The following is a 23,687-nucleotide window of genomic DNA, read 5'->3' on the forward strand; positions in this document are numbered from 1 at the left end:
GACAGAGAGAGAGAGAGAGAGAGAGAGAGACCTGCTCGTAGCAATGTCTTGTACACAGGACACTCGTAGATACCAGAATCAGGAGCTTTCCTGAACCGTACAGGTTTCAGCCAAACAATTGGAAGCTCTGTGTACAGCTCCTTAGGTCTTGATTCTGTCAACATATGTTTTTCATAGTCCCAGCGGCATCCTTCGAGATACAAACCTCGAATATAACATCCATCTTCAGGTGGCTTGGCGAGCATCTTAACTGTTTGATTGTCCTTGATAACAAAATTGAATCCAACTGTATCAATTGGATATTTGTATTTTCTTGCAAAGTTCTGCAGTGTTCCTGTTAGGAAGGCCTGCATTGTAAATTGACTCTGTGAGCCGCTCTGGCAGTGAAGGCAGCTGGATGGCTTAAAAACTATATAGGATTTCACACAACTTCCAATCTGTTACCATAGTTGGCCCAGGAAACACAAATACAACAATTTTCATTTATCCAAGATGCATTTTGCAATGACAGTTTCTATGGTATTTGCAGATTAAAGAGAACCTGGGAGTAATGAGGTGCTTTATCAGGTACCTTGTATATTACTTTTCTGTGTGATACTAAAGATGCCTCTGAAATTATTAGTGGAAAAGCAAATCGCTTTGGTATTTGATGCATGAATGGGATCTTCCAACCTAGAAGCAGAAACAAATGACCTATGCTACTTTGATTCTGGAGTGAACCAGGCCTTTGCCTGGGAGATAGTGTACAAAGAAACTAATAAGTTCATGAACTTAATGGAAGCTTACTTGGGGAAAGAAAAATCCAGATATCCAATACACAGCAGGGGCTCCATTGTCAATCCACTTTTGAATAAAATCTGTCCTTTGCAGTAGATCAGCCACCCAGGCGGAGAGAGGCTTCAAGGAAGGATAAGCTTTACTTGCCCATGAGTCTGGGACCTAATCAAATGAAAAATACAGAGAGTCAGATTTGACACATTAACTGGATCTCTACTTTGAGCAATTAAACAAAGATTTGCATATAGAATGGAGAGAGAGAGAGAGAGAGAGAGAGAGAGAGACAGAGAGAGAGAGAGAGCCATCGTGTATCTTGTAATCATGTAAACTTGTACCTTTTTTTCGTAATTAATACAATTACCTTTTACGAAGAGAGAGAGAGAGAGAGAGAGAGAGAGAGAGAGAAGCACGTGGAGATGGCGGTCGTTAGCGTGCTGTCCCTGCGCCGTCTGACGAAGCCCTAAATCGCCTGTATTGTCGCGTCCTGCCTGCGAGCGTCCTCCTGCACGCGGGCGTCTACCTGTGGAGGCTCAGAACTCGCCGTCGACGCCCGTGCCCGCCAGTGCGCAATCGTGTTCTGCCTGTAATCGAGCTGAACAACCCTAGTCGTCCTGCAGTTGTGTGGGATCTGCGTTTCCACAGGGCTGCGGCAGTCACAGATCAGGAGCAACAGTGCCTGAGGAGGGTCGTGCGCAGTCTTCCTTCCTCTTTTCAGTCCTGCAGAGGGTCACACCTGCCCTGCCTGTAAAACTTTACCTGCCCCTGCCGTCCCTGAATATACTACTGGTCGACTTGCAGTTTGTCCTCCTTCCTTCCTGTGGCGTCTTCACTGAACGACTGCGAGAGCCAGAAGACGGTTCACAGCTACTGCACCTGTGCAGAGAGTTTTCACATAGGGCCTGAAGAACGGCATCCAGCTCCTGTAAACCCTAAACCTGACCGTCGTCAGAGAGGCAGCGTCCCGGACAGCATGCCCACTGATCTGTAGAGAGAGAGAGAGAGAGAGAGAGAGAGAGAGAGAGAGAGAGAGAACGGGAGAGTACGATGGCAGGCGCCCTGTCGCGAGAGAGAGCGTGCGCCCTGTCGTGACGTGACCTGCCGCCTGCGCCTGCCCCGTTTCGTCACCTGCCCCCTGTCGTGATGTTACCTGCACCCTGTCGTGACCTGCCGCCTGCACCGCTTCGCCACTCCTGGGGTCGGGGTCCCTGCCGCCGTCGCCCTGCAGTTTCGTCAGGCCTTGTTCTTCGCGTTCTGGTCCTGTGCGCCGTGTTGCCTCGTCCCGGCTTCTGTTGTGCCTGTCTCCTGTCCTGTCACGCTGCCACGCCTGCAGACACCCATTTTGGTTCGACGATTGTCCTGTCCGCGGGTCCGCGTGCTCGCGTTTGTTCTTCTCTGCAGCGGCGCACAGCTGTTGTCAACCCTAATCTCCACAGTCATCAGAGAAGCAACGCCTCGACCAAAGTGCCCCCTGATCTGTACACAGAGAGAGAGAGAGAGAGATGCCTGAACGAGTGCACGCCTGTTCGCCTGTGGTCCCCTGCTTTATGTCCGCGTGCAGAGCTAAGGAAGCAGTATGGCTGGCCTGGATATGGATTTTCTAGACCGGACGGTGGCAGCCCTTGGCCCTGATTCTGATACAGAGGAGCCGGAGGATATGGTGCCCTGCATGGAGGAGATGCCTCCGGGTTCTGAACTGCCGCCTGCGGGCAAGCGCTCCAAGCATACTTCTGACGAGCCAATGGGTCCTCAGGAACGTTCCTATGCGCAGGTTGCCTCTGATCCTGTGGATTCGCAGGAGATTGACTGGGAGCATTTGCTGGACTTTGCCAATACTCTGCTTGGCGATTATGTCCAGCACAACAATGAAACTTTTTCTGACGCGGGAACTGATGATGTGCTGGAAGCCACGGTGGACCCGAAATCAGTCTTGCGGTCCTTCTCGGTGTTTTATGACCGTGCAGTTATACTTTTCTTCACTGGCAAGATCCCAGTGCTTTCACATATTCGCCAGTGGATGCACCATTTATTGCAAGGGGAGTGTGTTGAGGAGATCTTCCTTGGACCTCGCGGCTTTTATGAGGTGCTGTTGAAATCGGAAACACATCGAGCTGAGCTCCTGTCCAAGCTGCCATTATTCTTTGATCGCCGCTTGGTCCATGTTGTACCATGGCGCCCTATGGGTGATTTCCAGCGTCTGCTTCAACGAGAATGCCCGGTATGGGTGGAAGTGGAAAATTGTCCAGCGGTTTTTTGGCCACTGTTGAAGGATGCGATGGCCGTTGTGGGAACAGTGCTGGTGCCCCCAAGCCTCAGGGCTATGAATCGAAACCGTTTATGCATGTTATGGGACACAGCCAGGAAAAGGCCTGCGTGGCTTCCCCTCAATTGTTCTGGCATGCATTCTTTGCATTTTCGCTTGAAATGGGGCAACTTTGCAGGCCACTGCTTTTCATGTGGTAAATTGGGGCATTTCATGGCCGAATGCCCTGAAAGGCAACCCTCTTTCGAGGATGCGCAGGTTGTGCTGCCTAAGGATGACATGGTGCTTGATGCCCCGACACAGGAGGCTCTTCAGCCACCAAATGTCGTGGATAAAGGCAAACAACAGGTCCTGGGTTTGGATTCTTGTAGCATTGATTGGATTGAGGCACGTAAAATAAAAGGTAAAAAGTTGGATACAGGCCTGGCGGATCCTGGGCCTAATACTTCACAGGATTCCGTGCGCACGTATATGCGCAGGAAAGAAATGTTCACTTCACAGCTGGCTGTGGCCCCGTCTGCCCCCCGTAATCAGTCTACAAGGAAAGCCTGTACCGATGGCCCCAAGGGCCCACCTGCTAAGCTGGCGTTTGATACAAAAGGTAATGTGATTATACCCTGGAATCGGCGTTATCCCCGCCCCACTCCCAAGGCAGTGGATTTTTCTTCTACCTCTAAAGCAGGTCGCCAGAATTCGTTTGCAGTATTGGCTGATTTTCTGGATGAGGGTGTCCTAGATGCTCTCGCGGAAAAGGTAAAATCGAGGCAATAGGCGCCTCGTTCCTGACTTCCTTTTTTGAAGATAGCCACGTGGAATGTGCGAGGCATTTGCTTTCACCATAAGCAACATGCCATGTGGACTGTCTTGCACGAGAACCAGTGGAATGTATTGTGTGCAGTTGAACACAAAAGTCACGCTGAAGCAGGGAAAATTGTGGATTGTCATGGCTTCCGTCTGTTTTATGCAGGGACACATGCTATGCACTATTCGGGCGTGCTGATGATTGTCCATGAGAAATACCAGCCTGTTCTTGTAAAAAATGATGTGCAGGGCCGCTTTCTGGTAATCGAAGTCTTATTTGAAGGAGAGATTTTATGGTTGCTGGGTCTCTATGCTCCGAATGATCCCGCATCCCGACGGGATCTTTGGTTGACTTTGCAGGGCTCCATGTCACTTGGTCGAAGGGGGTTTTTGATGGAAGATTTCAATATGTGTGTTGACTCTTCTCAGTCCACTTCAGGGCATTCGGTAATGGATAAGCCGAAAAGCCGGGTGTGGAATTCCTTTGCTTTGCGCGTGCTTAAGCAAGATCTTTGGTCGTGGCTTCACCCTTCTTTTTTAGGCTTTACTTTTCATTCCGCACAATATGCAACTACTTGGTCGCGGTTGGACCGAATGTATATCATGCAAGGGGATGATTTTCTTCCCGAGATGTTGGAAATGAAGGTCTTGCAGCAATATGCGTTGTCGGACCATTTCCCCCTCCAGCTTGAGATGCGGGCACAATCTATTGCACCTTTTATGCAGTTACTGGATAGGCTCCCTTTACGTTTCAACTCTTATTTAAAGCATCCAATTTTTCAGGGCTATATGCAGCAATTGATTGAGAGGTTCTTATTGGACTTCGCCTCTGACGGCTTGGCTACATTTGCACGGCTGCTCTCTAATGTGCAACGGGTTGCTCAGCAGTACGGGATTCATCATGCCTCTCTTTGTCGGCGACGTCGACATGCAGCAGAGGACTTACTGGCTTTGGTCCGTTCCTTGCTCGTGGATTCCCCAGATGATGATTTTCTGTTGTCATTGGAAAGGCGTTTGGCCCATCTTATTCAAGTATTTCAATTGAAATCTTATCAGCAGGCCAAGCTGCATAACTTGACTGACACATTGCAAGATAGTGCCTGCCAGTCTCATAAGTTCTTTCGCGCCTTGCATGCTTCTTCGGCTCGCGAAAATATGACTAGACTCCAGGATTCGGAAAGTCGTATGGTCACTGATCCGCCGACCATTGTCACTATGTGCAGAAATTATTTTATGGAACTTCTTGGTTCTTCTCCCTCGCCTTCTAGCCAGGTTACGCATGCCTGCTCGGTCTTCTATCATCTGGTCCGCCAGCAGGTTCCACTTGATATGCAAGCCACTTTGGAGGCGAATATTTGCGAGGAGGAGGTTATGGATATTTTGTTGCATTTGCCTAAGGATAAAAGTCCTGGTTGGGATGGTCTCACCAATGAATTCTTTGAGAACTCGGCCACGCAGTTGGTGAAGCCATTGGCGGTCATGTGTCAGCAGGTTTGGGAAACAGGGGTCATGCCTTCCTCATGGAAACAAGGCCTTATCAAACTGATTCCCAAGGTCCCTTCGCCGTCAAAGCTGCAACACTGGAGACCAATTTCTTTGATGGGCTCGATGTATAAAATCTTCTCCTAAGTGCTGGCGAATCGGCTTCACAAGCACCTTCCAGCTATTGTGCATCCTCTCCAATATGGTTTCATCAAGGGCTGCAACATTCTGCATAATATCTTGAATATGCAAATGGCTATTGACTATGCGCGGCACTCCAGTTAGGAAGTGGTATTGATTCAATTGGACTTGGAAAAGGCGTTTGACTATGTGGAGTGGTCTTTCATTGCAGATCTCATGTCTGCTATGGGCTTTGGTACCCGGATGTCCCGATTGATCTACACCATTAGTGCTACGGCTTCTTCAAGAGTTATGCTCAATGGTGGGGTTACAGAGCCATTTGTCCTTGCACGTTTGGTCAGACAGGGTTGCCCTTTGAGTCCTCTCTTCTTTGCCCTGGCGACTCACTCGGTCCTTTCAATGTTATCCTCAATGGCGGCTTCTGCTCAGCTGGCAGGATTGTCTCTTCCTTTGGGGCAGCACTTCATTAGCCAATCTTTGGTTGATGACACCTTTATGATTTTGCGGGCAGACAGGGACAACATTCGAAAGGCATTAGATGTTTGGACGCTCTTTGGTCAGGCCTCTGGTCTTCGCATCAATGCCTTTAAGTCGGCCATTCTCAGTTGCACGGAGCTTGATCTACAGTCATTAGGGTGGCAAGGCCAGGTGGTTTCCCGTGGATCCATTGTTCGGCATCTTGGATACCCGTTGGGAGTGGATGTATGGCCAAAGGACCTACTGGAGTGGATTTCACAAAAACTGGCGGCGAAGTTTATGTATTGGAAGTCGCAAGCGTGGCCATTCCATGTGCGCCTCAAAGTGGCTCAGACAATTATGCTACCAATGCTAACGTATTTCCTGCCATTGCTGCCGTGGACGCCTACTACTTTGAAGGCTCTCACTCATCCCATTCGTTTCATGCTATGGAAGAAGGATTCCCTACAGGCAGGCATTTCATGGATTTCATAGTCACATACATGTACCCCTAAACGCATGGGTGGTGGCGCTATTTTGGATGTAGAAACTCATATGCTGGCTCTTCGTTGGTCTCTTTTTCGTGCCATGTGTGTGGATCATCACCCGTGGACCATCATAGCCCGTTATTTTCTTGAGGACAGCGGGCTACGCTATGGTAACACACGGCTTCGGGCCTCCTGGTGGCATGTCCTTAATGCTAACTCTCGATTTTCCAGTCCCTCTTCCTTGTTGTTACTGCACTTGGTCGGCTCTTGGAAAGTGGTGCTCCAAAAGGCCCGTTGGCATCTAGTAGGGGACCGCTTGCAGACTAACTCCTTTCAGCTGGAATTGTTGGCAGTATCCAGATTACTTTCATGGGAAGACAAACATCAGCTCAGACCGAGATTTAACCGGATGGCCCGTTTAGGTGTGACTTCGATTGCGGATGCTACCCTTTCCACTCGCAATGTCCTCGCATCGTTTCGGACTGCTAGGAGACTTTTCAGGATCCCGCGCGGATACTGTGGTTTATGGGAAAAGCTTTTGTTGGAGCTTCAGGGTAGGCAACCCTTTCCTGCCCTGGCTGTGGATCGTCCTTGGCAAGACTGGGACCTTGCAAGCCGGTTGAGTCTGGAAAAGGCCTCTACTAATCAGGTGTATCATCTTCTCATTCAAGATCACCAATGGCTAGGTGTGAAAGCTAATACTGTTTGGGGACTGCGGAAATCGCTGTCATGGTGGCAGGCGACGCTGATGGAGGGTTGGTTGAATAAGGCACCTTTCAAATGCAAAGTCTTTCTTTGGCGGGTAATGATTGGTGGTCTTCCTCTTGCCTCGGCCCTTTCCAAGCGTCGAATCTCGAATGGCAATTGTTTCTTCTGTACCACTACTACGGAATCGGCCCGACATCGTTTTCTTTCTTGCCCGCTCGCCAAGAATATCTGGTTACTCTTGTCGCAAATCTGGCGCGCGGTGGTGGGGTCCTCACTAACTCCTTTCGATTGGGTTTTTGTGCGCCCAAAGTACCCCACACCGCCACAGTTACATATGCAGATCTTATTTCACTTTTTCAGATACTGGGGATGCTGGCACATTTGGACCACGCACAATGCTTTTCTCTTTGATTCGGCCTCTAATGTACTGAGACATATTGCCAGGCTTAAAGGGCTCTTGCATTGGCAGCTAGATCTCATTCGACACTCCGACTTGCTCCCTCGGGAGGATTTGCATCCCTGGCATATGGCAATTGCCTTTGGGTCGTTGCCATGATTGGTGTAACCTTTTTATCGCATTAGTACGGGGATTTCCCACACGTTGGGCTAGGGCCCTCGTGTCTCTTGTAATCATGTAATCATGTAATCTTGTACCTTTTTTCGTAATTAATTCAATTACCTTTTACGAAAAAAAAAAAGAGAGAGAGAGGACAGTAGTATGGCTGGCCTGGATATGGATTTTATAGACCGGACGGTGGCAGCCTTTGGCCCTGATTCTGATACAGAGGAGCCAGAGGATATGGTGCCGTGCACGGAGGAGATGCCTTCTGGTTCTGACCTGCTGCCTACGAGCAAACGCTCCAAGCATACTTCTGATGAGACAATGGGCCCTCAGGAACGTTCCTATGCGCAGGTGGCCTTTGATCCTGTGGATTCGTAGGAGATTGACTGGGAGCATTTGATGGACTTTGCCAATACTCTGCTTGGCGATTATGTCCAGCATAATCATCAAACTTTTTCTGACTCGGGAACTGATGAAGTGTTGGAAGCCACGGTCGACCCGAAATCAGTCTTGCAATCTTTTTTGGTGTTTTATGAACGTGCCGTTATACTTTTCTTCACGGGCAAGATCCCAATGCTTTCCCATATTTGCCAATGGCTGCACCATTTATTGCAAGGGGAGTGTGTTGAGGAGATCTTTCTTGGACCCCGTGGCTTTCATGAGGTGCTGCTGAAATCAGAGACACATCGGGCTGAGCTCCTGTCCAAGTTGCCATTATTCTTTGATCGCCGCTTGGTCCATGCTGTGCCATGGCGCCCTATGGCAGACTTCCAGTGCTTGCTTTAACGAGAATGCCCGGTGTGGGTGGAAGTGGAAAATTGTCTGGCGGTCTATTGGCCATTGTTAAAGAATACGATGGTAGTTGTGGGAACGGTGCTGGTTCCCCCAAGCCTAAGGGCTATGAATCGAAACCGTTTATGCATGTTATGGGACACGGCGAGGAAAAGGCCTGTGTGGCTTCGCCTCAATTGCTCTGGTATACATCATTTGCACTTTCGCTTGAAATGGGGCAACTTTGCAGGACACTGCTTTTCATGTGGTAAATTGGGGCACTTTATGGCCGAATGCCCAGAGAGACAACCGTCTTCCGATGATGCGCATGTTGTGCTGCCTAAGGATGACATGGTGCTTGATGCCCCGGCGCAGGAGGCCCCTCAGCCACCTAATGTTGTGGATAAAGGTAAACAACAGGTCCTCGGTTTGGATTCCCGTAGCAATGATTGGATCGAGGCACGTTCAAAAAAAAGTAAAAAGTTGGATACAGGCCGGATTCTGGGCCTGATGCTTCACAAGATTCTGTGCGCACGTATATGCGCAGGAAAGAAATGTTCTCTTCACAGCATGCTGCGCGTACTATGGCTCCTTCAATCCCCCATAATCAGTCTATAAGGAAAGTCTATACAGACGGTTCAAAGGGCCCACCTGCTAAGCTGACGTTTGATACTAGAGGTAATGTGATTACACCCTGGGATTGTCGTTATCCCCGTTCCACTCCCAAGGTAGTGGTTATTCCATCTACCTCTGAAGCGGGCCGCTAGAATTCTTTTGCAGTGTTAGCTGATTTTCTGGATGAGGGTGTCCTGGATGCTCTCGCGGAAAAGGTGAAATCGAGGCAACGGGTGCCTCATTCCTGATTCTTTTTTTTGAAGATATATGAAGATAGCCACGTGGAATGTGCGAGGCATTTGCTCTCGTCATAAGTAACATGCCATGTGGACTGTCTTGCATGAGAACCAGTGGGATGTCTTGTGTGCAGTTGAGCAGAGTCACGGTGAAGCAGGAAAGGTTGTGGATTGCCATGGATTCCGCCTGTTTTATGCAGGGATACATGCTATGCACTATTCGGGCGTGCTTATGATTGTCCATGAGAAATACCAGCCTGTTCTTATTAAAAGTGATGTACAGGGCCGCTTTCTGGTAATCGAAGTTTTATTTAAAGGAGAGATTTTATGGTTGCTGGGCCTCTATGCTTCGAATGATCCCACATCCCGACGGGATCTTTGGACGACTTTGCAGAGCTCCATGTCACTTGGCAGAAGGGGTTTTGTGATAGGAGATTTCAAATGTATGTTGACTCTTCTCAGTCCACTTCAGGGCATTCGGTAATGGATGCTCCGGAAAGCCGGGTGTGGGATGCCTTTGCTCTTTACGTACTTGAGTAAGATCTTTGGTCTTGGCTCCACCCTTCTTCTTCAGGGTTTACTTTTCATTCCGCACAATATACAACTACTTGGTCGTGGTTGGACCGAATGCATATCATGTAGGGGGGATGATTTTCTTTCCGAGATGCTGGAAATGAAAGTCTTGTAGCAATATGCTTTGTCGGACCATTTCCCCCTCCAGCTTGAGATGCTTGCACAATTGCTATTGCACCTTTTATGCAGTTGCTGGATAGACTCCCTTTACGTTTCAACTCGTCTTATTTGAAGTATCCAATCTTTCAGGACTATATGCAGAAATTGATGGAGAGGTTCTTATTGGACTTCGCCTTTGAGGGCTTGGCTTTCTTTGCACGGCTGCTCTCTAATGTGCGGCAGGTTGCTCGGCAATATGGGATCCATCATGCATCTATTTGTCGGCGGCGTCGACATGCAGCGGAGGACTTATTGGCTTTGGTCCGTTCGCTGCTGGTGGACACCCCAGATGATGAATTTCTGTTGTCACTGGCGATGCGTTTGGCTCATCTTATTCAAGTATTTCAGTTGAAATCTTATCAGCACGCCAAGCTGCACAACTTGACTGACACATTGCAAGATAGTGCCTATCAGTCTCATAAGTTCTTTCGCGCCTTGCATGCTTCTCTTGCTCGAGAAAATATGACTAGACTCTAGGATTCAGAAGGTCGCATGGTCACTGATCCGTAGACCATTGTCAATATATGCAGAAATTATTTCATGGATCTTCTTGGTTCTTCTCCGTCACCTTCTAGCCAGGTTACACATGCACGCTCGATCTTCTATGATCTGGTCCGCCAACAGGTTCCACTTGATATACAAGCTACTTTGGAGGCAGATATTTGCGAGGAGGAGGTTATGGATGTTTTGTTACATCTGCCTAAGGATAAAAGTCTTGGTTGGGATGGTCTCAACAATGAATTCTTTGAAAACTCGGCCACCTAGCTGGTGAACCCATTGGCAGCAATGTTTCAGCAGGTTTGGGAAACAGGGGTCATGCCTTCCTCGTGGAAAGAAGGCCTTATCAAACTGCTTCCAAAGGTCCCTTCGCCGTCAATGCTGTAACACTGGAGACCAATTTCTTTGATGGGTTCGATGTATAAAATCTTCTCCAAAGTGCTGGTGAATTGGCTTCACAAGCACCTTCCAGCTATTGTGCATCCTCTCCAATATGGTTTCATTAAGGGCCGCAACATTCTGCATAATATCTTAAATGTACAAATGGCTATTGACTATGCGAGGCACTCCAGTCAGGAAGTGGTATTGATTCAATTGGATTTGGAAAAGGCTATTGACTATCTAGATTGGTCTTTCATTGCAGAACTCATGTCTGCTATGGGTTTTGGTACTTGGATGTCCCGATTGATCTACACCATTAGTGCTGCGGCTTCTTCACGAGTTATGCTCAATGGTGGGTTTACAGAGCCATTTGTCCTTGCATGCTCGGTGAGACATGGTTGCCCTTTGAGTCCTCTCTTCTTTGCCCTGGCGACTCACCCGGTTCTTTCAATGTTATCTTCAATGGGAACTTCTGCTCAGCTGGCTGGTTTGTCCCTTCCTTTGGGACAGCACTTCATTAGCCAATCTCTGGCTGATTATGATTTTGCGGGTGGACAAGGACAACATTCGAAAGGCATTAGATGTTTGGACGCTTTTTGGTCATGCTTCTGGTCTTCGCATCAATGCCTTTAAATCAGCCATACTCAGTTGCACGGAGCCTGATTTACAGTCATTAGGCTGGCCAGGTTGTTTCCCGTGGCTCCATTGTCAGGCATCTTGGATACCCATTGGGGGTGGATGTTCGGCCAAAGGAACTACTGGAGTGGATTTCACAAAAACTGACAGTGAAGTTTATGTATTGGAAGTCGCAAGCGTGGCCATTCCATGTTCGCCTCAAAGTGGCTCAGACAATTATGCTGCCAATGCTAACATATTTCTTGCCATTGCTGCCGTGGACTCCTACTACTTTGAAGGTTCTCACTCGCCCCATTCGTTTCATGTTATGGAAGAAGTATTCATTGCAAGCAGGTATTTCGTGGATTTCATGGTCACATACATGTACCCCTAAATGCATGGGTGGTGGAGCTATTTTGGATGCTGAAACTCATATGCTGGCTCTTCGTTGGTCTCTTTTTCGCGCCATGTGTGTGGATCATCACCCGTGGACCATTATAGCCCGTTATTTCCTTGAGGATAGTGGGCTACGCCATGGTAATACATGACTTCGGGGCTCCTGGTGGCATGTCCTTAATGCAAACACTCGATTTTCCAGTCCCTCTTCCTCTCTGTTACTGCATTTGGTGGGCTCCTGGAAAGTGGTGCTCCAAAAGGCTCGTTGGCATCCAGTGGGGGAGCGCTTGCATACTAACTCCTTTCAACTGGAATTGTTGGCAGTCTCGAGATTACTTTCATGGGAAGACAAACATCAGCTCAGACCAAGATTTAACCGCATGGCCCATTTGGGTGTAACTTTGGTTGCAGATGCTACCCTTGCCACTCGCAATGTCCTCGCATCGTTTCGTACTGCCAGGAGACTTTTCAGGATTCCGCACGGATACCGTGATTTATGGGAACAGCTTTTGTCGGTGCTTCGGGGTAGGCAACCCTTTCCTGCCCATCGTCCTTGGCAGGACTGTTACCTTGCAGGCCGGCTGAGTCTGGAAAAGGCCTTTGCTAATCAGGTGTATCATCTTCTCATTAAAGATCATCAATGGCTGGGTGTGAAAGCTAATACTCTATGGGGATTGCAGAAATTGCAGTCATGGTGGAAGGCAACTGTGATGGAGGGCTGGTTGAATAAGACAGCTTTCAAATGCAAGGTCTTTCTTTGGTGGGTAATGATTGGTGGTCTTCCTCTTGCCTCGGCCCTTTCCAAGCGTAGAATCTCGAATGGCAATTGCTTCTTCTGTACCACTACTGTGGAATCGGCCCGACATCGTTTTCTTTCTTGCCCGCTCGCCAAAAATATCTGGTCACTCTTGTCACAAGTTTGGCACGCAGTGGTGGGGTCCTCACTAACTCCTTTCGATTGGGTTTTTGTGCGCCCAAACTACCCCACACCGCCACAGTTACATGTGAAGATACCCCACAGTTACCCCATTCCACTTTTTTAGATACTGGGGATGATGGCACATTTGGACCACGCGGAATGCCTTTCTCTTTGATTCGGCCTCTAATGTACCGAGACACATTGCCCGCCTTAGCATTGGCAGATAGATCTCATTCGGCACTCGGACTTGCTCCCTCGGGAGGACTTGCTCCCCTGGCATATGGCAATTGCCTTTGGGTCTTTGCCATGATTTGTGTAACCTTTTTCGTGGATTGGTACTGGGATTTTACACACGTTGGCCTAGGGCCCTCATGTATTTTGTAATCATGTAATCATGTAAACTTGTACCTTTTTTTCGTAATTAATACAATTACCTTTTACAAAAAGAGAGAGAGAGCAGAGCAGAGATAAGTCAGATGATTTGGCGAACATAACCCATGTAATTTGTTGCTACAGCATTCATGTCTGAATTAAACACCACTTTTATTGATTAGGTGGTGGAGGCTTTGGGGCCTGATTCAGATGTTGAAGAAGGGGAAGAAATGGTTCGATGTATTGAGATGGCGGTCCCCTATTCTAAAGTTCAACTCGGTCTTGATGTGCAACCACCAGTCAAATGCAGCAAACATGCTTCTAATGCTTTGATGGAAGACCACGAGGAACCTTTGCTAGATGATCACCTGCCATGCTCCTATGCATAGGTCATGTTTACCATCGAGGAATCACAAGATTTAATATATTACTGGGAGATTATGTCTAGCATAACCGCGAAACCTTCCATGTTCAGGATCAAGACGATGTTTTGGAAGCTGGGCGACGGTCTCTTCTACCCCTTGGACACCTTTTGTAGCGAAAGGTTCTACAGACCATTTTAAAGATCCGCTGGCAAGACTTGCCTTTGACACATGGGATAAGGTGATTACGCCATGGGGTCACCATTATCCAAGGTCTGCCCCAAAAAAGAGAGAGGATCCCTTTACCTCAAAATCGACAAGTCAGAGGATGAACACATTTTCAGTGCTGGGTGATTTTCTTGACAAGGTGACTCTTGAATTGCTAGCACAAAAAGTTAAATTGAGGCAAAACCAGCCTTGGGTTTGATCTTTCCCTAAACAAATATGAAAGTTGCCACTTGGAATGTGCGTGGCATTTGCTTGTGCACTAAGCAGCACGACATGTGGCACATTCTGCATGATAATCAATGAAATGTTTTGTGTCGTTGAGCATAAGAGTCATGATGATGTAGGCAAGATTGTGGACTGCTATAGGTTTTACTTGTTTTATGCTGAAGGCTTTGCACACCATTACTCTGGTGTGCTCATGGTTGTTCATGAGAGATTTCAACCAATCTTGATCAAGAATGACAGGTATGGTCATTTTCTAGTGGTTGAAATCATGTTCGAATGGGAGGTCCTATGGTTGGTGGGCCTATATGCCCCAAATGATTCCTTGTCTAGATTAGGCTTGTGGGATAGATTGGTAGCCTGTTTGGCACTTGGTAGATCAGATTTTTTAATGGGAGATTTCATTATGTGTACTAATGTATCGCAGTCTACCTTGGAGCATTCGGTGATGGATGCCCTTGAGAGTCGTGTTTGGCAAGAGCTTGCTTTGAATATTTTGAACAAGATCTTTGGTCTTGGCTTTGTCCATTGGACCGGGGATTCTAGTATGCACTATTTCAGGTGAATAGATATATGCATAACCCATACGCCATACATTGGCAAGTTGTTAAGTGGATCTTCAGATATTTGCAAGGTACTCAATCACATGCATCATTATTTGCCAAGAGGAAGAGTTGCACTAACAGGCTTACACTGATTCAAATTGGGCTAGTAATGTAGACACTAGGCAATCTACTAGTGGACACTTTCTTTCTGGGCCGCTCATGCATTTCATGGCTAAGCAAGAAATAGCCTACAATGGTTACCTCATCTTGTGAGAATAAGTACAGGGAAACCTTCACGGCAACAGTGGAATTTGTATGGTTACCAAGATTATTGGTTGATCTACATTTACCATTGGATGAGCTCCTCTTCACTAGAAATTAGACACGAATTGATCAAGCAGTTGCTCTATATAACCATTGAAAATAGGATACTTCAAATAAGACACGTTCAAAACACAATGGAAGCTCATCCAATGGTAAATGTAGGTTTCATTGAAATGTAGATCCTCTCAAACACAATGGTTTCAAATAAGACACGTTCAAAACACAATTGGATGAGCTCCTCTCAAACAATGGAACCATCGACCATGCAAGCATCTCAAACTGCATAGGAAAATGGTTCGACAAGGTTTATCTTTGCAAGACTTGCATTCTAAGACTTGTGGCATAAAGACATCATCATGCATGACATAGATGTGATCCAATCTACTGTTAAATCAACCATCAAAGAATCAAAACTGCATGTGAGAAATGCATAGTCCTTCTCCACAAAGTTGGCTAAAGCATCACCATCAGTAGATTTGCTAGGGCTGGACAGCCATTTGATTAAGTTATTGATCAAATGTGCAAGGTTGTTTAGCACATGTGATGTACATGGCAGTTATTTTATGGTAATAGGCCAAGAACCCCGAGGATGTAATGGGTGTCAAAGACAAAAGTTGTAATAAGTTATGCCTGACAAAGTAGTAGATGGTACCTGGTGTCAAATTTGGGCCTAGACTAATTTATTGGCCACCACTAATGTCAATGGTGACATGGAAGACTAGGTATTAAATAATTAAATAATTCTAATCTAAAGGTCAATAATTGCTCAAGGATACTTGGAAGACAAATTGGCCTAGCCAATTCAATTATTGGTTGGTGAAATTAATTTTTTGAGCACTAGCATAATTATTAAAGTAATTTTCAGAATTGAGCTGGATAATGCTGGAAAATTAGATTAGAAGGTTGCTACTTGGGAAAAACTTGCCCATGCAAGTGAAAAAACGTTTTTAAGGGCTGGTGGAAGTCCATTCCAGCCATTATGAGAGGAGTTGTTAGAGAGCAAGTGCAACCACCAAGGATCAGTCCTACAGCATGTGACAATAGTTTGGAGCCCTCTAAAAGCAGATGACAGCAGCCCAATGTCCCTCTAGTGCAGATGATTACATATAGGAGGGGGCAACAGTCTTTCTAGTGGTTCTAAGCTATAGGTTTCATTCCGCACAGTATGCAACTACATGGTCGCAGTTGGACCGAATATACATCATGCAAGATGATTTTTTTCCTGAGATGTTGGAAATGAAAGTCTTACACCAATATGCCTTATCGGACCATTTCCCTCTCCAGCTTGAGATACTTGCACAACCCATTGCACCTTTTATGCAGTTGTTGGATAGACTCCCTTTACGTTTCAACTCGTCTTATTTGAAGCATCCAATCTTTCAGGGCTATATGCAGTAGTTGATTGAGAGATTTTTATTAGACTTCGCCTCTGAGGGCACGGCTTCCTTTGAACGTCTGCTCTCTAATGTGCAGCGGATTGCTCGGCAGTATGGGATTCATCATGCCTCTCTTTGTCAGCGGCGTCGACACGCAGCGGAGGACTTACTGGCTTTGGTTTGTTTGCTGCTGGTGGACACCCCAGATGATGAATTTTTGCTGTCACTGGAGATGCGTTTGGCTGATCTTATTAAAGAATTTCAATTGAAATCTTATCAGCACGCCAAACTGCACAATTTGACTGACAATTTGCAAGATAGTGCTTGTCAAACTCATAAGTTCTTTTGCGCATTGCATGTTTCTCCTGCTCGAGAGAATATGACTAGACTCCAGGATTCAGAAGGTCGAATGGTCATTGACCCGCAGACCATTGTTAATATGTGCAGAAATTATTTTTTAGATCTTCTTGCTTCTTCCCCGTCGCCTTCTGACAAGGTTACGCATGCACACTTAGTCTTCTATGATCTGGTCCGCCATCAGGTTCCACTTCATATGCAAACTACTTTGGAGGTAGATATTTGTGAGGAGGAGGTTATGGATGTTTTGTTACACTTGCCTAAGGATAAAAGTCCTGGTTGGGATGGTCTCACCAATGAATTCTTTGAGAGCTCGGCTACCCAACTGGTGAAACCATTGGTGGCTATGTTTCAGCAGGTTTGGGAAACAGGGGTCATGCCTTCATCATGGAAAGAAGGCCTTCCAACTGGTGGAACCATTGGTGGCTATGTTTCAGGAGGTTTGGGAAACAGGGGTCATGCCTTCATCATGGAAAGAAGGCCTTATCAAACTGCTTCCAAAGGTTCCTTCGCTGTCAATGTTGCAACATTGGAGACCTATTTCTTTGATGGGTTCGATGTATAAAATCTTTTCCAAAGTGTTGGCGAATTAGCTCCATAAGCACCTTCCAGTTATTGTGCATCCTCTTCAATATGGTTTTATTAAAGGCCGCAACATTCTGCATAATTTCTTAAATGTGCAAATGGCTATTGACTATGCAAGGCACTCTAGTCAGGAAGTGGTATTGATTCAATTGGATCTGGAAAAGGCTTTTGACTATTTAGACTGGTCTTTCATTGCAGAAATTATGTCTGCTATGGGTTTTGGTACTCGGATGTCCCGATTGATCTACACCATTAGTGTTGCGGCTTCTTTGTGTGTTATGCTCAATGGTGGTGTTACAGAGCCATTTGTCCTTGCACGCTCAGTGAGACAGGGTTGTCCTTTGAGCCCTCTCTTCTTTGCCCTGGCGACTCATCCGGTTCTTTCAATGTTATCTTTTCTGCCAAAGGAAGACATTGAAAGAACCGGATGAGACAATTTGGCGACTCATCCGGTTCTTTCAATGTCTTCCTTTGGGATATCAGCTCGTTTGTGGATCTTGGGGAAGATGACCTCCATGACCTCTTTGAGTTCAGATTATTCCTGCCTTTTCCATTTCCTTAGATGGATAGCCTTGTGGCATATTTGGCATATTCGGAATGCCTTCATTTTTGATTTTGTATTTGGTATTCATGGTCATGTGGCCCGAATTCCGGGTTTAGTGTTGTGGCAAATCACCTCTATGGTGTCTGCTGATCTGGTTCTTCCTGATATTGCTGCTCCCTGGCTGGATACTGTTCGCTCCACACCAGCTGTACTTTCAGTGTGACATTTGTGTGTTAAGAGTCGGTGTAGACTTTCCTTCATGTCTGTTATTTTCAATGCTGACCTGATGGTCTGATGTAAATATTTACTACTTAATTCAATTATCTTCACGAAAAAAAAAGAGAGAGAGCCAGCGTTGCGACCATGTAATCTTGTACTTTTTTCATAATTGATACGATTAGCTTTTATGAAAAGAAAAGAGAGAATGCTCACTTGATTGTTGAAAACACTGCTGCAAAGCATTTCCAAATCAGGTGACATCATTACCAGGCCTTTGAGTGCTTTTAGTGCTTCTCGAAGAGTTGCTTTCATAGTGACCAGCAAACCATTGTAACGAATGCATTCTTGCGTTAACACTGTGTTCATGCTTTCTGTATACATAGTTGGATATTGCTGTAGAACTGCCTCAACATCAAATGGGGCGGGTAAAATAGCAAGAATTTCTTGACAGGATTTTTCAATAGTTTCCTCTCTTGTCATTCCACCTGTGCTTGAAGCCCTTTCTCTAGGTTGAAATGATAGCAGGGTATGGAAAACATCATATGACTCATTCTGATCACAAGTGATGTCTGCATTTTCATGAAGGCCAAATATCTCTGGTTTTGGTACTAGAGGAAGCTCTTTAATGTAAGATACGAAAGTATTCACATTAGTTGCCTCTGGAATGTAATAGACTCCTGACTCACTGAAATGATAACTTTTCTCTGAAACAATCTGCACTCCGCAAAAGACCTGTCAGTCTCTCTCTCTCTTTTTTCTTCGTAAACAGTCTCTCTCTCTCTCTCTCTCTCTCTCTGTTTTTCTGTAAAAGATAATTGCATTCATTTACGAAAAAAAGTTAACTTTTTTTTTGTGAATAAGTGTATATTAATGTATGGAGATATTTACATCAGGCCTTCAAGCCAACCAAACAAAAGGTGACACGCCACAAAAAAGTTCTCTCTCTCTCTCTCTCTCTCTCTCTCTCTCAGATAAGTACAGGATTTGATCGCTCATTTGTCATATAGATGCTTCTAGTCATTATGTGTTAAGGAAACAAAAAGACCTCAGGGATGATGAACTTAAGCAGAAGATTGTTTATCAGCCGTCTGTCCTTGTCATCTGTTACTCGACCACCATAATTGATCTCCCCACACAAGAATCGGATGACCTGCACATGTGTGATGTTATTGATATTGAGAGATAAGAGCAGACATTTGTCTCTCTGATTGGTCTTGAAGGGGGACAGAGATCCTCTGATGTACCTTGTAAGGGATTTCATCATACTCATTCAAGAACATTCGTGTTTGAGTTTGGCAAATATACAGATCTCCATCTGTGAACTCGTATCTAATATTCCAGCCTAAAGCACCAAACTTTCTTCTCTCTTGGATAACTGCATGAAACAAACATTCTGCAAACACAAACTTCTTCCATTCGTCTGGCTTTGCACAATCATTTAAATATTTGTCTGTGTATCGAAGATAAGACCTCAAAAGGTTAGATTTTAACCCTTTTGGAGGATCTAAAGTCATTTTAACACCATTCTGCAGGATAGACACTGGGAAATCTGGACTGGGCATGCTAGTCAACCAAAGGCGAAAATCCTTGTGTATCTGGATAAAGGAGATGGTTTAAGTAACCTAAACATGTTAAAAATAAGATGTTTCACTAGTGAACATTGGCAAAATTTGTTTTTCACAATCTGCTTTAATTACTTGTACCATCTGTTACCTTCTCAGGATCAATATTGTCAACAATTCTTTCAAGAGATGGCATCCAAGATTGAGACAGGTGACAATTCTGAAGACACACCCACATTCCTCTCTCCATTCCTAATTCAAGAAGCCGTTCAGCTTTGGGTCCTTGACCTTGCCCCAGTGATACCTGAATAATCCAGTCAATGTTAACAAGCCAAAAAGATGCTGAGTGTGCTACAATCTGTTATTAGTATGCGTGTCTCACTCACACTGCAATAGCACGGGTTTGGTTTTAGTTTATTACTTTACAGAACCAAGAAAGAACGAACACAATGTGGTCTTACCTTACCATTCATCTAAAGACAGCCACAATCTAATCAACTGGTGTCGTTATCTGTATCTATTCAGAGGAATCAAAGACATGTTTTCCATGTGCTTGTGTGTTACTTTTGATGGAGGTGTGCATGTAACACAATGGATTTTGTGCCTTAGTGGGAGGTTGCATACGAAATTTGTATGAAGACACTTCTCTGCCAAATGCTGTAAACAAGATGTGTTTTTAATGTTATGTGGTTGTGACATTGTTTAGTGAGTTTCATTGTTGAAGCTACGAAAATACCTGGTGTCATCTAAATTAGGTTATGTGATTTGTTGTATATATGAGAAGGTGTCCTCTACTCAGGGTCGGACGCAAATAACTGACTGCCTTCTCTGATTGGTTTTTGTGGCCCAGACAAATTGACCCATCAACAAACATAGTGGGGTATTTGGAGACTGGATGGAAGGTATCGTATAAGGATGCTATAGCATGGGTTATGGCTAAAGCATAAACTTGCAGGTAGTTGAGTGACCAGTCTATAATTATGGCCCATGTTCATAATAATTTATAATGAAGATTATTGAGCTGCATAGCAAAATGGATGCATATGCTTTGCAATATGGGTTTCCCCACTGGCAATGGAGGTGATTGCTGTGCTGATGCATCACAGAGTCATATTCATCTCAACCTGCATTAAGGATGTGGGAAACTCTTAGTTATCTTATTTTGCATCCTTATTGATAACGCATTTTAAAAACACTGGGAAAAGTGCAAACACTATTGGCGGTCCATCCCATGAAGAGAAATACAGTCAAACAAAGACCGTCAAAAAAGTCAACGGATGACCTCCAAAGAAGTATGATTCTGGGATCTCCACATAGCTCACAATGCGCAGTATCATAGCCAATAAAAGAAATGTCAGCAGGATCTCAAGGCATTGGGAAAAATTCCAAATATCCATATAAGTTTTTCCCCACTGTGAAAGGGTAATCACTTATTTCTCAAATCAAGAGTTCTTCTTATGGAGATGTCTGGATGGTCCATTGCTTGTGCGCACTCTTTTGGCTAAACAAGGCATGATCAAACTAGGTTGCTCCACTGCTTGCACCTTGCTGGACCGATTCTTAGTGTATTTGTGAGCTTGAGTCCATGTAGATTGGTGGATTGGAGCCTGCAATATGCTTCGCTGGTGGCAGGCCATTGCCTTTGCCAACAGTAACTGCTAAAGCAGTTTATTGGCCTATCATTTCTCCTACATGGATTAGGGAGCATGCCACTATTTTCTAGCTGCATATCATCAAATCCTCGAAGTGGTGTAAGCAAGAACAAGATATTTGCTTTTGCTGCATTTGTCAAGGAGTCTATTTGAGATGCAAAAGAATCTTTCTCTGATTGGCAATGAGCTTTGTAATGACAGCTAGGTATTTTTTTCTCAAAGTGGCTGAAAATGCCTTCCAATGAGTAACTGTTGAACAGCCAAAGGCACTTGATGACATTTGTGCACACATCATAGCAAAAACACGACAGGCCAAGGTTGTTTTAAGTGCTGAAACTCTTAACAATGTTGTGGCTTTTCTTGTCAACATATGGTAATGAATGTTCAACAGATTATATGCACCAGATTATGGGAGAATATACTTTCGGAAAAGCCATCAATCTGAGACCCTTCTTGTGATTCTTAGTCCTCCATAAAATCTCCATGGCATTGGACATAAATATATCAATATCTACTTATTGATAAGGGATGGTTGAGATAGAGAAGTGAAACGACTTCTTAAAGCATACCTTGCACTGGTATAGGTGTGTTATTCTCTAAGTCAGAGATCATACAATAGTAATATATGTGAGAAAGTACCGTCATTGGAGATAGAGTCATACTATAGTTGGAGTCCCGTCATTGGAGATAGAGTCATACTATAGTTGGTATAGCAGTAAGACAATGATTTTCCGGGGTCCAAGCACAAGGTATTCACTTTTTCTGAATTTGTCAAAGAGTATTTGAGATGTACAAGAATCTTTCTTTGATTGGCAATGAGCTTTGTGAAAATGGACAGCTATGTTTAAAATAGCTTTCAATGAATGATTGTCCAAGGACCAAAGGCACTTGATGACAGTTGTCTGGACACAGCAGCAAGCAAGGTTGTTTTAAGTGCTGAAACTCTTAAAGTATGCATGGCTGCGAATTGTGAGGCCATGAGAAGAAAAGAGAGAATCCTTCACGGCACAAACCAAGGGGGCTCTCCTAAGCCTAGCCTTTGTCTAATTAAAAGATTCTGACCGGGGTTTTTAGTAGTGTGTCCTTGTTTCTATATTGAGCTTTTTAGACCAAGTGCGGAGACCCCGCAAATCCAAGCCTGGGGGAAAACCAACCTCACCATGGTGCCCTCGAGGAAATCCCAATCCACCCTGTCATAGGCTCTCTCAAAATCCAAGAGTAGTATGGCCAGTCTCTGCCCATTGTACTGGGTCCACTTTGTCGCCTCAAAGAAGGTGAATACATTGTCCAGGATGCTCCTATCCTAGACAAAGCCTGCCTGTGTGTCATGGATGATGTCTAGAAGCAAGGGGCATAGTCGCCTACCAATCATCTTTGCCAGTGCCTTATAGGCCATTGACAATAAGGTGATCGGTCTCCACTGGGAAAGCTCCAACCAGTCTCCCCCTTTGGGGAGAAGACTGATAAGGCTTGCCGATAGACTCCCTGGCATCTGTCCTTAAGTGAAAATCTCTTGAAAGGCCATCAATAGGGGGTCCTTCACCACTTCCTAGAAGGTGGTGAAGAAAGCCTTAAAGAGGCCATCCTCTCCTGGCCATTTCTGCCTCTCCTGTGTATGGAAAGCCTCCTCTAGTTCCTTCTCTATGAAGGGGACTAGGAGGGAGTGTCCCATCTCCTCTGTGGCGAGGGACGGGATGTTATCCCAAACCTCCTGTCTACATCGCTGTCCTCTAGCTGAGGCTGTCTCTTGCTGGAAGAGGCGACTATAGTAGTCGGTGGCAATCTCCATAACCTCGTTTGGGCTAGAACGGGTCCTCCCATACTGATCTCGGAGACTGCGTATTTGCTCTCCTGAGGTGCAAGGCTAGTGCACCTGAAAATATTCCATGCACATTGTGTCTCCCTTCCGCGCCCAGAAAGCTGCTGAGGTGTGGAAAGAGAACTCAGAGCGCTTGTCCTCTAAGCCAGCAATGGCTGCTCGCGCACACATCTCCTGTGCATGGAGAGTGGGATTCCCTGGTGCCTCTTGTAATAATTTTTGTGTGGCTGCAAGGTCCTGCCGGAGTGCTCTCTCCTCCTCCCAACTCTGCTGCCTGGCCTGTATGACTGCCTCTTGGCCGATTTTGCTCGACTCAGCTAGGGCCTCTGCAACCTCTGCGATTTGCACCTCCTGCCCCACTCTCTAGTCCAAATCTGCTCTATCTGTCTCGTTACCTCCTCCCTCCTGTAGATCAAGTCAAGGATCCGACAAGATCTTGTATCTAGGGCAGATGCTGGGGGATCTAGTGTCAGGAGAATCGGGCAATGATCGAACAACGTGGTGCCTGCCAACTGCCCAACCTGGCCTCCCCACTCTCCCACATAAAACTTGTCCAACCGCTCCAACAGGACTCCATCTAGCCGCTTGTATCCCCAAGAAAAGTCCAACGACCTCTCCCTCTTGTGGAAGGCAAGGTCTCTCCAAGCATCACGTGCTCCTACTGCCAGTAGAAACATCTCCC

General features: G+C 45.7%; 1 protein-coding gene and 1 long non-coding RNA gene across 6 annotated transcripts in view; one reads left to right on the forward strand and one right to left on the reverse strand.

Moving 5' to 3' along the window:
* LOC148028254 (uncharacterized) overlaps positions 1-23,687 on the reverse strand; it is a 346,086-nt gene that overhangs the window by 203 nt on the left and 322,196 nt on the right. For all 5 annotated transcript variants that reach the window (XM_087690038.1, XM_087690039.1, XM_087690041.1 and 2 more), the window contains 6 exons: positions 19,686-19,838; positions 19,217-19,567; positions 19,018-19,122; positions 18,186-18,686; positions 787-939; positions 32-347 (listed from right to left, as the gene is read on the reverse strand). In XM_087690038.1, the coding sequence (XP_087546164.1) occupies positions 32-347; positions 787-939; positions 18,186-18,686; positions 19,018-19,122; positions 19,217-19,567; positions 19,686-19,838 (1,579 nt within the window). The remainder of the gene's footprint in view (positions 1-31; positions 348-786; positions 940-18,185; positions 18,687-19,017; positions 19,123-19,216; positions 19,568-19,685; positions 19,839-23,687) is intronic.
* On the forward strand, positions 99-19,689 carry LOC148028255 (uncharacterized). The gene is made up of 3 exons (XR_015692709.1): positions 99-229; positions 530-567; positions 19,505-19,689. It is a non-coding gene; the product is annotated as an uncharacterized LOC148028255 (long non-coding RNA).

The sequence above is a fragment of the Lygodium microphyllum genome, chromosome 12, assembly GCF_053477565.2.
Source record: "Lygodium microphyllum isolate KBCC chromosome 12, Lygodium_microphyllum_v1.1.10, whole genome shotgun sequence".
NCBI classification, from domain to species: Eukaryota; Viridiplantae; Streptophyta; class Polypodiopsida; order Schizaeales; family Lygodiaceae; genus Lygodium; species Lygodium microphyllum.